This window comes from Peromyscus maniculatus, chromosome 17, assembly GCF_049852395.1.
Source record: "Peromyscus maniculatus bairdii isolate BWxNUB_F1_BW_parent chromosome 17, HU_Pman_BW_mat_3.1, whole genome shotgun sequence".
Taxonomy (NCBI): domain Eukaryota; kingdom Metazoa; phylum Chordata; class Mammalia; order Rodentia; family Cricetidae; genus Peromyscus; species Peromyscus maniculatus.
Genome location: NC_134868.1, coordinates 32,320,328 through 32,335,267, shown reverse-complemented (window position 1 = coordinate 32,335,267; position 14,940 = coordinate 32,320,328). Strand labels below are relative to the sequence as shown.

At 45.6% G+C, this 14,940-nt stretch overlaps 1 protein-coding gene across 8 annotated transcripts in view; it reads right to left on the bottom strand.

Moving 5' to 3' along the window:
- Window positions 1-14,940, bottom strand: part of Mtus1 (microtubule associated scaffold protein 1) — a 149,167-nt gene that overhangs the window by 4,816 nt on the left and 129,411 nt on the right. For all 8 annotated transcript variants that reach the window (XM_076553486.1, XM_006996674.4, XM_076553487.1 and 5 more), the window contains 5 exons: window positions 7,070-7,284; window positions 5,907-6,012; window positions 4,797-4,870; window positions 4,591-4,686; window positions 2,507-2,623 (listed from right to left, as the gene is read on the bottom strand). In XM_076553486.1, coding sequence (XP_076409601.1) covers window positions 2,507-2,623; window positions 4,591-4,686; window positions 4,797-4,870; window positions 5,907-6,012; window positions 7,070-7,284 — 608 coding nt within the window. The remainder of the gene's footprint in view (window positions 1-2,506; window positions 2,624-4,590; window positions 4,687-4,796; window positions 4,871-5,906; window positions 6,013-7,069; window positions 7,285-14,940) is intronic.

Genomic DNA, 14,940 nt, shown 5'->3' with positions numbered 1-14,940 from the left:
GCACACGACGTGGCAGTGGCACCGAGTGTACCCATTGTCATAGCAACCTGTCCTCCTATATGAACAACAGTGTGACGCTGACTGTTAGGATGCCTCCTGGTCGGGACATAAAACAGAACTATCACGGCTCAATAGAAATTAAGATATGTTTGTACTTTTATAGCAGAGGATTTTATCACCTGAGATCTTCTGATAAGTTCAGAAGCATGAACGGAAGATGGAGCAACGAATTATTAACAGGGTGTCCTGAGTCATCGCTGCCAACCTGCTGAGCAGGTGTCACAGGGTGACCTTTGGCATGACGTGCTATGTGTGCTGGGTTGGGCCTATTATCAACTAGGAGTTTCTTGCATTCCTTAAAGAGGAAAAAAAAAAAACATTTCCTGTACTTCTGGTACCTCCAGTGATGGGCAGAGGTGAAGTGTCCCAGCTGTAAGTATCTGCTGCTACCATTCTGACCTCTACTTGATAGATGTATGCTCTCAAACTAGAACGGGCTGGAGTTAAAAATATGTCAGTTTGGAGATCTCCTTAGTAGCTCAGGAGATGTCATGCTTCACGGTGGGCAAGAGGAGCCATCGTGAACCCTGCCGGATCATGCATATCAGAACTGAAGCTGGGCGACACTCTGGGTCCATTCATAGGGAGCAGTGGCTGAGTTGTTATAAGCCTGGTCTGCCCTCATGTCACTGTCATCAACAGAAGCATTGAATCACGGGGGGGGGGGGGGGGGCCTTTACTGTGACTGCACTCAGATCAACTGCAGTGAGCCCTCACGTGCACCTTTGTCTCGAGACTTTAGGGTTGACAGGATGTTACTGATGGGAAGGTTGTCGATGGTGCCTTTGTGTCAGATTTGCTACCTGTTCTGCCACACATGTCTCCATGCCCATAAAGAGAAACACCCCAGTCATCCCTGTGAAGCCACCTATCCCAGGGGCCCCGGAACCCACTGGCCTCGGCCTACCCACGCATCATGGTGGAAGTGAGACCCTCGTGACCCTTCAGTCCCAGCTGAGCCCCAAGCTGACCACAGCAATGGGGCAAAGTCCCAGGTTTTAGAAGTCTGCTGCACATCAACACAAGGAAACTAAGGCACATCCATGTCTGACTGCTAAAAATGGATACTTCCACCCACCCACCCCTTTGGCCACTACATATGTATTTCCTTTAAAAAAGATTAGCACATGTCTCACTGTACACAGTAATGAGCTTTATAATGGCATTTTACATCTCGGGGTTCATGTACTTTGACCATATCTCCACCATTCATTCCTGTCCCCCCTTGCTAGGCCTCATGCTCTTCCAATATGGACCCCCGGCTCTCGTGCCATATGTATATACATGCTTATCATCTAGGCTCCACATATGAGAGAAAATGGTATTTGTCTTTCTGGGTCTGGCTTATTTCACTTAACAGGATCATCTCCAATTCCATCAATTATTTCTGCAAACGGCATAATTTCATTCTTCATTATGGCCAATTAAAATGCCCTAGTGGATTAAAAAACAAAACAAAGCCTTTCCCTGCTACCACCACATTTCCTGACAAGGTGAGGTGAGCGCCTGTAAGTTCACTTCAGCCTTACCTCCCTTGAAAAACCAGTTAATTATCTCTAGGAAACAAAACACCAAACTGAGCCAAGTGCCCAAACACTGAACAAACAAAAAGTCGAACAGACAAAAGCGCCCAGTGGGTCCCCTGTTCTCCGGGCTGGTCTAGGATTGAATGAGACATTTCTTCATCGAGTGGTAAGTCGCCCACAACTGAGTGGAGGAGACGGGAAGCACTGGATGCTGGCTGACAGTTGGGAGCAAGGCGGCGGCAGCAGCCAGGGTCACTTAAGCTGGTAACCACCCTGCCAGCGTGGTTCCTGTCCTTGATGGCACACCCTGTGTTTCAGGGCTGGCCCAAGGCTGCCAGTACCCGTAGGGCACGCCCCTCAAACGCAGGTGAGAAGGTTCAAATTCTGATGATCCCGGTTTTCAACAATGCTTGCGATTTTCCGATGAGGCTAAATCTTCAACACACAAAGCTTTTTTTCTTTTAATCATCCTCTAATTCTTAAAAAGATAAGGCATTCTACTAGATTATATTGTGCCAATGAGATTAATTAATATGTCCACTTGTCTCTCCTGTCCAGGGTGGGTGGTGCATTAAAATACTAAAAATTAAAATTAAAAAAAAATTAATTTTCCTTAGGCCAGTGAAGATTCACAGACTATTGAATTGTGAGCCTGGTTTGTGATAGTTTTTCCAAAACTAGTTCTTGCTTCATATGTCTTCTATAAAAAAAAGTGTTCTGGAAAGCAGCAGTTAATCAACTTGTAATAGATCTGGAAGAGACAGGGCAACTCTGACACTTTCTGTGCATTCCAAATACCGTTAAGTACAAGTTAGCTCAGCTGCATAGCTCTAAAGCTGTGAGCCGAGTCCCTAGATCCCAGGCAACACCCCGTGCCCCACATGGGAAGTGCCCAATCCACCATCCTGGAGGAGGCCTACCAGCTTCTCCATCTTCATCAGCTTCACGTCCTGCTGATGCAGCTTCTCATTCTTGATCTCTAACACGGCTTTCAGGCTTTCCAGTTCTTGTTCCAGATACATGACCTGAGGGTTTTTCTGGAGAAAACACACCAAGATAAAGGCTCTGATTTATTTCACATATTACACAGTCCAACCTCTTGGTATACAGAATCTCTGATTAGATTTATACAAGTAGTTAGTGACTTACTTTTGCCTTTTTTTCTTTTTGGGACACAGGCAGGGTCATGCTATGAAACCTAGACTGACTTGGTATTCAAAGTAATCCTCCTGCCTCCACTTCCCACTGCTAGGATTACAAGTATACACTGCCATGTCTGCTAAATGTATGTTTCTTTTCATTTTTGTCTTTTTTTTTTTTCTTTGAGACAGGTTCTCATTCTATAGCCCAGGCTGAACTGGGACTCACACAGCGCAGTCTGGCCTTTAATTTGTGACCACCCTCTTGTCTCAGGCTCCCCAGTGCCAGAATGACAGAGATGAGTCACCATGCCTGGCTTACGCAGTTTCAAAGAAATAAAAAAGAAGAGTTAAGACCATTTTGGTCATAATATCAACAACATACATTTTATTTTTTCCTTAGTCATTTAATAGGGATAGATGCTGCTTGCATCCAATCTCTTATTAGAAACAAGAGAGCCATTGCTTACAACATGAAACCAGAGCTCTGGATAGAGATGGGCCTCTCTCCAGTCCTAAACTGGGGTCTGGAGGGAGAAAAGGCAATGGGAGTTTTCTCTACGCAAAGTCAGTCTCTGAGGAGAAACACAGGCCAAGACAGTACACATGCAGGACTCTGGGAAATGGCATTCATTCAGTGATAATGTCCTGAGTCTCTGGGCTTTCCTCAGGGTTTTGCTTGTATGGCCATACCTCTCAGACAGCCATAACACTACCACAGAACATACACAGTCTCCCAAATGGACACTTATGAAAGTGGGGCAACCCCACACCCCAGCCCTTGTTTAACTGATGAAAATTCAACTGAACACCTGACAATACAAATCAGCTATATCTGACCTACTGGCCAGATGTTAAATGCAAGTTTCTGAGGATTCAGTGGTTTAGGTGATCAAAACTACCTCCTGGGACAGTAGCTTCCTTCCGGAGGAATCCTGAGGGAGAATCAGAGATTTGATTTACTTTATCTCACTCTTCAAAGTCTTTACTTCACAAAGAGGAAATGTGTTCTATGGGTCAAATAATCTGCTTTGTAAAGGCCAAGAGAGGTCCCAGACCCAGAAGGGTCATATCAGAAACCACCCATGTATCTTCAATTCCAGGTTCTTCAAAAATAAAACTCCATGTGGTCCTTTTAAATATGGCTTTTGGGAACCTTAGATAAATCTCCTCATATGCATTTGAGGAAAATAGTATAATTTCCCCATCTAAAAATTACTTTATTATGTGTATGAGTGCTTGCCTACATGCATGCATGTATGTTCTTCATCCATAAAAAGAAATGATATGGAGCCACATGCTGCCACATAGACGAACTGACATCAGGCTAAGTAAAGATAATTAGGAAAGATTATGTATCGCCTGGTTATATGGAATGCTCAGAACAAGCAATCCATGGATATGGAAAGCAGAATGCTGGTATACTCAGGACAGGAGTCATTTGGGAATGGACAGTGATTGTTGATGAGTGCAGGTCTCTCTCAGGGAGATAAAAAATTCTGGAATTAGATACCAGTGACTAACACACAATGTCACAAATATACTATAATATAATACTAAAGTTTATGGTCGTGTAATCATATTACAATAAGGCATTTTTTTTAACAAAAACTTTTCTAATTTCAGATTTTTCTCAGTTTCCTTTAGGTAGTTGCTTAGACTTCTGGATTTGGATCTGTGTATAATTTGGGGAGTTGTTTAAAAAAAAATCAGTGAACAAAATCATTTTGTACAGTTAAAATAAAACACGGCAAGCACGAAGAAGACTCTAAACCACAATGATGTCTCTAGCTGCTAAAGAATTGAGTTGAAATGGCAAGTGAGCAGAAGAAAATCCAGTAGCAACAGAGGAAGACACAACTTACTGAATTTGCCTTCTCTCTTGATATTCGCTTTTGCTCCTCCGATTTCAACTTTTCATTCAAAGCATCGTTTTCACTCTTCAGATCATTGATTTGTTTCTAAGACACAAACAGTAACACGTGGAGCATCAGATACCAGGAAAGGGTCAAAGGTCCATCCGCAGAGGCCAAGTCCACACCATCTGACAGCCCCAGGAAGGAGGACTCACCTCTAGTGACTGCTGTTTCTCATTAAGTAGATTCTCAAGCGACTTCTTTTCCATTTCATGGCTTTTCTTGATCTCTGGAAAGGAGAGGGCTTTGTTTTTGTGTTTTGTTAAGGTTATATCACCCTATGAGATTATGACTCCACAACCTGATGTATAAATCTGTGCAAGCTGATGATGTATAAATTACGTTCCTTTCCATTCATTAAGATGCGATTCTATAAATTAAGCAATGTCTTCTCAGAACGACTTTACTAGGTAGGGCAGAGATTTCTGGTTCAATGACCAGAAACTCTGATGCCTAATAGAGGTCAAGAAAACCTTCAAAATCTCAGAATGAAAGGTAGGGTCTCAAAAGACAGGTTTTTGGTTTCTGGTCTAGGGAGGCAGGGGCTGTCTTCCTTTCAATTTGCATTTCCAGAAGAAAACAAATCTAAAATTCAAACAATGTTTACTAAATGTGCATGTAAGCCAGCCACTTTTGTCTATCACTATCTCTGATTCCACACAGCTCCATCTCTGGAGAAGTCCCTCCCTAAAGGTCGCACAGCCAGTACAGCCATACATCTCCCTGCTACTCTGTGAGCTGCAGCTGGTTCATGGTGTGGACACACCCCATTGCACAGCTGACTTTGTACTGAAGAAGAAAAAAAAAAGGCTTCTTGGTCCTTCCTTTTGACTTCAAGCTTTCCGATGATGGTGGGGTCACAACAGCACATCTTGTCCTTGTCCATCAAATGGCACCTGGACCGCGCCATAGCTGTGATGTGCAAGAGCACTCAGGCATGGATGCTTTACAGCATTATGCTAGCAACGGACACCCTGACCTCCCCAGGACTGAAAGTAGCAACTACCACTGACCACCAGCACCAAATCGGCCTTTGCAATCTTTGGAAGTTCGTCCTGTTTCCTAAAGGTCTGGCATGTATAATGAACCATTATTTGCATCCTTAACCCGAAAGGGTACCCACTAACAATGAACAGTGCACAAAGAAGCCAAGAGGCCCGCCAAGCATTCTGTGCAAAAAAAAGACAATTACAAATCACTTCCGTTTTCGTAAATACAATGCATTCCCATGACATCTCTACTGAAGTGTCATGGGGCACCCTTGCCTGAAATGGAGGTCTCATAGGTTTTCTTCAGCAATTCTACTTTCTCTGAGTGGCTCGCTTCGATCTCCAGCTTAGTGGTTTCATGGGCGGCGCTTAAGTTGTCAAACTGTGGGGAACAAACAGAACGATAATATTTACCAATAAGAACCGAAGCGCCGAGCTGAATCAAGGAGCGCACACAAGGGATTTCATTCATGTGCTTCCATCCGACTAACGGGCGTCTCACACGGGTGCCACTCTGGACCCGCCCCGCCCACAGCTCCACTCCATCCGCCCCAGGAACGAAGAGGGTCCAAGCTCCACCGGGTGCACTAATGGTAATGGTCGAGTCCATCACAGGAGTGGAGCTGCGCTTCACGGGCTCCCCTCAGCCCCACACCTGCCGCACCAATCTCAGTCCCTAGCACACGCCTGGCGCATTGTAGGAACTAGACATATCACTAAATAAAAAATGAAGCCAAATAGAGAACGGGGGAAATCAAAGTTTACTAATACTAATGGGTTATTAAAAAGGCATTTTAAAAAAAAATTACAAGCCAGTGGTTCAGTAGGTAAACATCAAGGTGTTTCCAAGGGGATTGTTGTGGAGGTTTTTATATCCCTTCTTCAAAAGAGAATTATTATTTTTTTTTATTTTTTTTATTTAGGTACTAGTAAGGTTGGACCAGAACCTTGGACATGCTTTGCAAGCTCTTGCTGCATCTCTGCGCTCTGGCCCTCTCTTTATTTTAAGGCAGTCTTACTAAATCGCCTCAACCTCTCCAGGTAGCTAGATGGGATTACACACTTTTTTTTTTCCCCACCCTGGGGACTGAATCCTGGAACTCATCACTTTGGTATCACCGAGGACATATTTGGCCCTGTTTTTAGTTTTTATTTTGAGCCAGGGACTTACTAAGTTAGCCACGTTGAACTTTGAATTTTCTCTGCAGCCAAGGTAGGCCTTGATCCTTCTGCTTCAGCTTTCCGAGTGTTGGGATTACAGGTTTGTACCACAGTGCCTGACTGCTTCCCCCTTCTCTAACTCAACACCGTTTCATCATAAAAATCCCCAAAGCTTTCCCCAATTAAATTAAAAAGCAAGGGATAACTCATTAAGAAACAGACAGCATCTAGAACTCAAGCAGCCAGCCATGCCCAGAGCAGCCCGGTGGGGCACAGACCTGCTCTTGCAGTTGGGTTTTATACTTTTCTGCCTCCTCGATGTAGATGTTCTGAAGCTTCTCACACTCCGCCGTGTAGAATTCCTTCAGCCGGTTCTCCAGTTCTGTCCGGTCTGTCTGGTGTTGCTGGTTTAGTTTCTGGACAAATCCTTCATATGCTGTTTGTAAGTCATTCCTAGCCTTTTCTAGCTTCTCACAGGTGCTTGAAGCAGCAACTGAAAAGGACGTAAAAGGGACGAGCCTTTAAATTTGCTCAATGTGTGAAATGCGCAGCATTTACCCACCATTGCATAGACACAACATCACTTATCCTGTGATCAGCGCTGTAGTTCAAATAAGAAATGTCCAAAGGCCCGTGTGCTAGAGGTCCGCAGTGTCACTGGAAAGTGGTGGACCTTGGGTCAGTGGGGCATCCTGCCAGGGACATCAGGATGCTGTCCCTTCTTTACTTTCTTTTCCCAGCCATGAGGCAAACGGTTTCCTCAACCCTGTGTTCTCCCTGCCATGATGGCCAAAAAGAATGGAGTCAAGAGATCCGTGGGCTGAGACCTTCAAAACTGTGAACCAAGATAAAAATCTTTTCTCTCTGTAATTTCACACACACACACATAATGCATTTTGATTATTGCTACCATTATCTCCCACCTTGGTAAGCCCCCTTCTTCCATATATGGGCAAGATTTCTTTTCTCCATATCCTCACCAAAACATATTTAAAAAAAAAAATGATATAAGGAGATGGCATATAGAAAGGTTTGGATAGAGGAAAGGGAATGGGGGAAATGATAGTTATATTAATCTCATTTTTTTCTTTTAAAGAAAATATATAGAATATTCACTTAATGCATGTGAGCAAGTATGAGGTGGTACGTTACAATTTTGATTTGCACAATGGATTTTTAAGTAGAGTCACTTACAGATAACATTAACAAAATTCTACTCTGAAGACGGAGAGCTTTACTCCCACATGATCTGTATCTAAACAGTGCCTTGGGTACTAAAAAATCCAAAGAAGAGCCAGCTGTGGCAGTGTGTGCTGCAGGCCTGCCATCCCAGCACCCAGGAGCCTGAAGCATGGAGGATCTCTAAGTTTGAGGCCAGCCTGGGCTACAGAGCAAAACTATCTCAAAACAAACAAAACTATGGACAGACAAAAATCAGAATCAAACCAATCCACAAAGCAGAAATGTTGGAGGGAAGATCCAAAATGGGGGAGGGAAGCCAGATGACAGGGGTCATCACAGAAACCATTTGGGATTAAATACTGTAAAACACACTCTTCACACTTACATTCCAACATGTAAAAATGAGAACGAAGCCTTTCCATGAGGTCCCTTGTGTACCTCACATTAGTCTATAAAAGTGCTTTGTAGCCAATCAATGAAGAGATCAGTTTCTAGTGAGGGAAATCCTGTTTTTACAATTTCATACATCAGCAAATAACAAGCAAACATGACCAAGCTCATCCAAGAACTCACACCAGATACAAGCATCTTGCACACAATTGTCTTGGCACATGGGCGTCTCGGCACAACTAGTACACAAGCGTCTTGGTGAACCCCATTGCTCTAAAGGAGCCTGCATCTACTGTGGGTACACAGGGCTTTTATATGCGACACCTGCCAGAGTTTCACACATCTGCTTATAATCCGACTACTGTCAGTTTGAATACATAGTATGTCGGTGTTTAAAATCAGATGGGATATACAGAAATCCTCTCCCATTAACCACCGGATAGGGCTGTTTGCTCTGTTTAAACACACAAGAACCAGTAGCCCAAACAGTGTGCAGCTTTGCTGGCTCCTGTGAGCTTGGTGAAGAGGGAACAGATGGGGGGGTGGGGGGTGAGAACCGGAAAGAGAGAGAGAGAGAGAGAGAGAGAGAGAGAGAGAGAGAGAGAGAGAGAGAGAGAGAGAAGGAGGAGATCTGATGGGGGAGCGGATGGCTCAGTCCTGTTGCTTCCAACAACCAAAGGGCAGGACCGGCCCCAGAAGGTGACATCACCCTGCAGCTGTGCAGAGACCTTCTGCTGTTTACAGTGCTGTGTGTAACAGCTGGGCTACACTTCGCACTCACACAAATGGCTTTAGTTTGGATCAACGGCCTGGGCTCTTAGGGAAGCAGTGATTTGGTGGAGAGTCCCCTGAATTCTTTTTTAGAAGGATGCATATGTAGGCACTGTATTAGGGGCTCTCAGAGTGCTCCTTGTCATCTACTGGGACATAACGTATGTGGGTGGTGGCAGAATAAGGTCCTCACCCAATTTTAGGCTATCGATTTTCCCTGGCTTCTCATGGCATGGAGGGGCTCCAGGGTCACCTGTGCTGGCTCCTGCCTATCCTCAGTCTGCCTTTGTCTTGCTCCTTTGCCAGAAGTCCACTGCTTTCAGTTCATCTGACAACTAACAAAAGCAGAACGACCTCCAGGTTTAAGAGTGAGTGACCGTGAGTTTCCTCGTACTGTCAAGAGTAGTTGTTTTAAAGGAGTTACTACTTGAAGAGAAAAATTCACCCACCCATCCCCTGAGTCCCCAGACAGGGTCTCACCATGGAGCTCTGGTGGTCCTTGAATTCAAAGAGATCTGCCTGCCCCTGTCTCTGGAGTGCTAGGTGGGATTAAAGGTGTGCACTACTTACTATTCTCAGCTTAGAAAATCTACCATTTTGGTCCGTGCTTTTAAACACTCCATTAGCTGAGTTTTAAAAGCTTGTGCATGATTAAGCAAGCACACATAGAAGAGAGATGCTTGATGTACACTTGTAAGTACATAAGCTTGCTAGCTTTAAAAGCTGGCCCCGGCAATCTAGCTTAAGAAATTTAGCTAGAGCAGGGCATGGTGGTACATGGCTTTAATCTCCAGCACTTGGGAGTCAGAGGCAGGTGGATCTACGTGAATTAGAGGCCAGAATGGTCTATAGAGTGAGTTCCAGGACAGCCAGATTTACAGAGTGGGACCCTGTCTCAAAATATCTATATATGTACATGGTGGACACATGATAGCCTGTCGTTCAGGAAGCTGTGGTAGGAGGATAGGGCGTTCAAGACTAGCCTGGGTTAACGAGATGTTCAAAGCAGGCCTGGGCTGTACAACAAGAGCCTCTCCCTGCAAAACGGTGGGCTACAGATGTAGCTCAGTGATAATGTTCTGTTTGTAGCATGCACAACTGCCTGCATTCAATCCTTAGCATCACAAGGAGATAAGAAAAAAAAGCGTTTAGACATAAAAAAAGAAAGGCACAGGCTTCTCCAAAATTATCTCTCCAGTCTAAATCTGTGTTAAAGATAGAGGTTGGCACTTTTACTCAGAGATGCATAAGCCCTGAGACTATTAGGCCAAGGCCAAAGCAGGAAAATCGGGGCTCCCTGCCCCCCCTGCCCATCTAAATCACAGCTATTTGAGCAAGGAAAAGTTGCTGCACAAGAAACAATCATTTGGACGCCGTCTAGAAGAGGCACCACTGTGTGGTCAAGTCTGACCTTGGGAAAACAGAACCATACTAATCTCAGGCCCTTTGGCAGTTACCCCTAGCAGAGAGGAAGTGAGGCCATACTTAATCAGTCCCTGGGGATTTCTGTAAGGGGGTAAGGGGAGGTGCAGCTGAACTGATTATTTCCATCTCGTGGAGACAGATTTCCCTTTGCTGACTGATGAATGTTGTTATGGAAGAAAACACGACACAGCCACAGCCTGACAATGTCAGTATTCTTGGAAGAGACACAGAGTGGCCTTCTTTTTAATATATGAGTAGCACGCTTCTCATGGGGGGACAACTGACAGTATCGTCAATGCTGGAGAACACAAGCACTTCATAGAATAAAGCCAGAGGACCGGTTCCAATTCCGGCACTCCGGTTAGTTGCCTACCGTGTGGTTTGCAAAGGTCGCTCACATTTTTCCTCATAATAGAGGAAATAGAGACAACACTGGTGAAGTGCCTGGCCCTGTGCTCAATGTGTGATATATGTTCCTATTGCTATTACCAGCAGACTCAAACCTAATTATAGATTCCTTGAAGACACGCTAGAAGTTCAAAACAATATAATGGTTAGAGTTTATCTTCAGCACCAACCCTCACCACACACTATCTACACACACACACACACACACACACACACACACACACACACACACACACACACACACGTTTGTCTAGGATTAAAAATGTTAAATATGAAGCTGGGCGGTGGTAGCCCACACCTTTAGTCTCAGCACTTGGGAGGCAAAGGCAGCAGGCAACTCATCGCTGTGAGTTGATACCAGCCTGGTCTACAGAGTTCCAGGACAGCAGGGCTCTTATACAGAGAAGCCCTGCCTGGAAAACTTTTAAAGAGTAAAAATACACATACACACATACACACACACACACACACACACACACACACACACACACACACACACACACTCACATTCACATAGCAGGTTGCTACTGGAGCCTGCTCCTCAAATCAGCCTACTACTATTGTCCTTTATATTCTGGACACCAATCCCTGGCTTTCAGGAGATTTGTTTCTTCTACAAACAGAAGAAGGACAAGGGAAAGTGTGGGAGGTACGGCTCACGTGGAAACCCAGGCAGACTCTGTACTGTGTAAGAGATAGCAGCAGCAGAGGGCAAACAGGAAAAAGGGAGGGCCCCTTTCTCCAGTTGCGTGGCTCACTTTCCTCCAGGGTTCCGCTCCTCTGTGTCACTTATGAGGGGAATAGGGGTGCTTGTGTCCAATGTGCCTTGCCTGCTTTGGGGCCTCCTCTTGGTCTCTCTGGCCACCCGGGAACCAGCCATCTGCTTGTAGTGCTGGTTCTTTTATGCCTTTCTTCAGTGCGCAACTGATAACTTTCTGTCACTTCTCCTGTACCCATCCGAAACCACAGACAGGGCCTTCCCCATGATTGCTGCCCAATATTACTCCATGAAGTCCTATCACGATACACTTTCAGGGCAAAGTATGGGTCTAACCTGCTTGCAAAGGTGTTGCTGGGGGGGGGAAAACTAACCAAGAAAAGTGGGACCCGGACTCTGTGAACAATAGGCATTTCTGACTTTCCAGACCTCAGTGAGTTGATTCACAGAGTGAAAAAACACACACCGTTGATAAAGGGTAATGTGGAGTTGTTATATGCTGGACAGCAAGTCTAAGCTCAGGATAGTGGGACACCAGTGCATGAGGGGTGGTGGGTTGGAGATGGTAGTTATCCAGCACTAAGACCTTCAGACTTTGTTTCTCCCAAGGTAACCTGGGAGACTCAAGGTAGACAAGGCTCTCCTCTAAATTAGCTGTAAATGGCTTTCTGATTGATGGCTCTTATGCATGATGCCCACAAATCTATGTGAACAATTTCAAAATCTCCCCCCAAATCCTAACTTTTGGTTATTGACTTTTTATAAAACTATCTGCACAAGGGAGAGAAGACCTCACCCTTACCCCTCACCACCTGTGGTGGTGGGAGAGCTGGCCCTGCACCTCACCTGGGCAGCGTAGTAGAGCTGACCCTGGTGGCCGGGTTGCAGGTGAGCCAGCGGCCCTTGAGGGCATGAGAGCAGACTTCCCTCCCACCCATCTGCCACATGGTGGCATGGGTGAGGGCCAGACACCCTTCCCCCTCATCCCTTGCCACCTGCAGCAGGCAGAGAGAGCTGGACCCAGGGTCATGAGCGTGAGAGAGCAGGCCCTGCCCATCCCTCACTGGCCACAGCATCTGGAAGAGCAGGCTCTGCAGCCTGTCCAAGCACAACACTAGAGCTGACCCTGTTGGCTGGCATGCAGGTGAGCTGGCCCTGAGGGTGTGGAGAGCAAGAAAGCCAAACCCGACTCCCCATGCTCCCTACAGCGATCGGGAGAGCGGGCCCTGCACCTCGCCTGGGCAAAACAGTAGAGCTGGCCCTGGTGGATGAGTGCCAATGAGCCGGACCCAAGGGCCTGAGAGCAGGAGAACTAGCCCTGCTCCTCACTGCAGGCTGCATTGGGGGAGCTAGCTGAGGCAGTGCTGGAGGGCTCATCCAGGTGAATATCGATGATGGGAAACCTGGTGGACAAATCCAGCTACCACCCAAGCCCAGAATCAGGGATATGATTGTGGTGGTATTCTATTTGTACTGAAATGTAATTTTGATTGTATGTTAATAAATAAAGTTGCCCAGGGGTCAGAGCTATTAGAGCCATAGAAAGAGCGTGGCGGTGGTGGCGCACGCCTTTAATCCCATAGATCTCTGTGTGTTCAGGGATACAGCCAGTATTGGAGACATACGCCTTTAAGACCTGGAGGGCGGTACTTACAGGCAGTGATGAGGCAGTCATGTGTTTGGGTTTACAACCAATGAGAAGGCAGAACAGAAAGACTATATTAAAGACAAACACACAGGAAGTAGCTCTCTTTCGGAGAGGTAGGAGCACCGCAGGAGGAAGGGTAAGATTTTAGCTCTGAGCTCTGACCTCTTGGCTTTCTCTTTTACATTGGTTCCGTATTTCTTATTTTAATAAGACGGTTGGTTACATCTACATACGATATCCCAACATCCACCTCATCTATCAACTGCTGAAGCACGTGAAGATCCAAAGCTGCAGGATCTCCATGACACAGGACAACAGGATATCCAAGGAGTCCCAGCGAAGGTCCATTATTGACAGTCTAGCAGAAGCCAGAGCCCTCAACCAGACCAATGACTCATGGCAATGAACACTGGCAATTAAAGAAATATGGACTAAAGGGTGAAATGTGTGACTCACCAGGACCACACTACAGCTTCCACATCAAGATTCTTCCTTGTTTTTTCTTTAGTTTTTCTTTTAAATTTTGCTTTGTTTTGGGGGGTAGGGAGTGTGTTGCATGGGCAGAGAATGGATGCGAAGGGTGGGGAGATGAGTGGGATCGGGATACATGATATGAAATCCACAAAGAATCAATTAAAAACAACAAAAAAACAGAACAAAAAATACCCTGTCCATACCATTAAATCTATTCCCCCATCAATAATACCACTACGAACACTTACTTCAGACCTTGCAAAAGGCCCTCAGGTATATATTTTCATGCAGGCTCTGAGCTGCTAAGCAGGTACCACAACAAGTCTCATTTTACCAAATGGAACTGGGAAGGCAGACCTGCATTGAGACCTGGAACCCCCTGTGTCCCAACACAGAACTCCCAAACCGGATTTAACTGGCCACCATCCCTAGTTTGGGATTCACAGGGAGTTAGGCAGACACCAAGGGTGGCCATACCTCAATTCTTGCCTGGAGCCACAAGAGACTGAAAGATGCGTGAAGAACAATGCTTCCCTGGCCTCTGTTTCCTAAAGGGATTAGTTATGACAAAGACCTCCTGGCAGGTAGGTGGTAATCTGGTCCTCTCAGCCTATCTGCCTCCTTCTGGAGGAGGTGCCCCGCTGGGCTTCCCTGGAGCTGGTTCTCCTTGCCAGTGTCCTTCCTCCCACTCCAGGGCAGAACTGAAGGCTTTGGGGGCTGTTTTCACCTCATGCACTAGCCAACCACAGGCTGCAGAACAGCACACACACACACCACATATACATGAAAAAAATCTAGGATTGAAAAGTGGATCAGGGACAAGTATGGCTGAGTCAGTAGCAATGTGTTCCTAAGTCGCAGGCCCGAGAACAGGAATCCCAGAGTAAAGGACCAGGTGTCAATCAAAACAATGCAGTAACTAATTCCCAGTCACTCACTCCCTAGTCCCTCTTGCCTCCTACCAGATTATTCCGGGTTTTTGTTTGTTTGTTTGTTTGTTTGTGGGTTTTTTTTTTGTTTTTTTTGTTTTGTTTTTTTTTTTTTTGAGGGCAGCAGAATCAAAAAGCTCTGGTACAAGTCCTCAGGCATGCATAAACTTTCAACATATAGGAATGAACTAAAGTCCCTTGGAG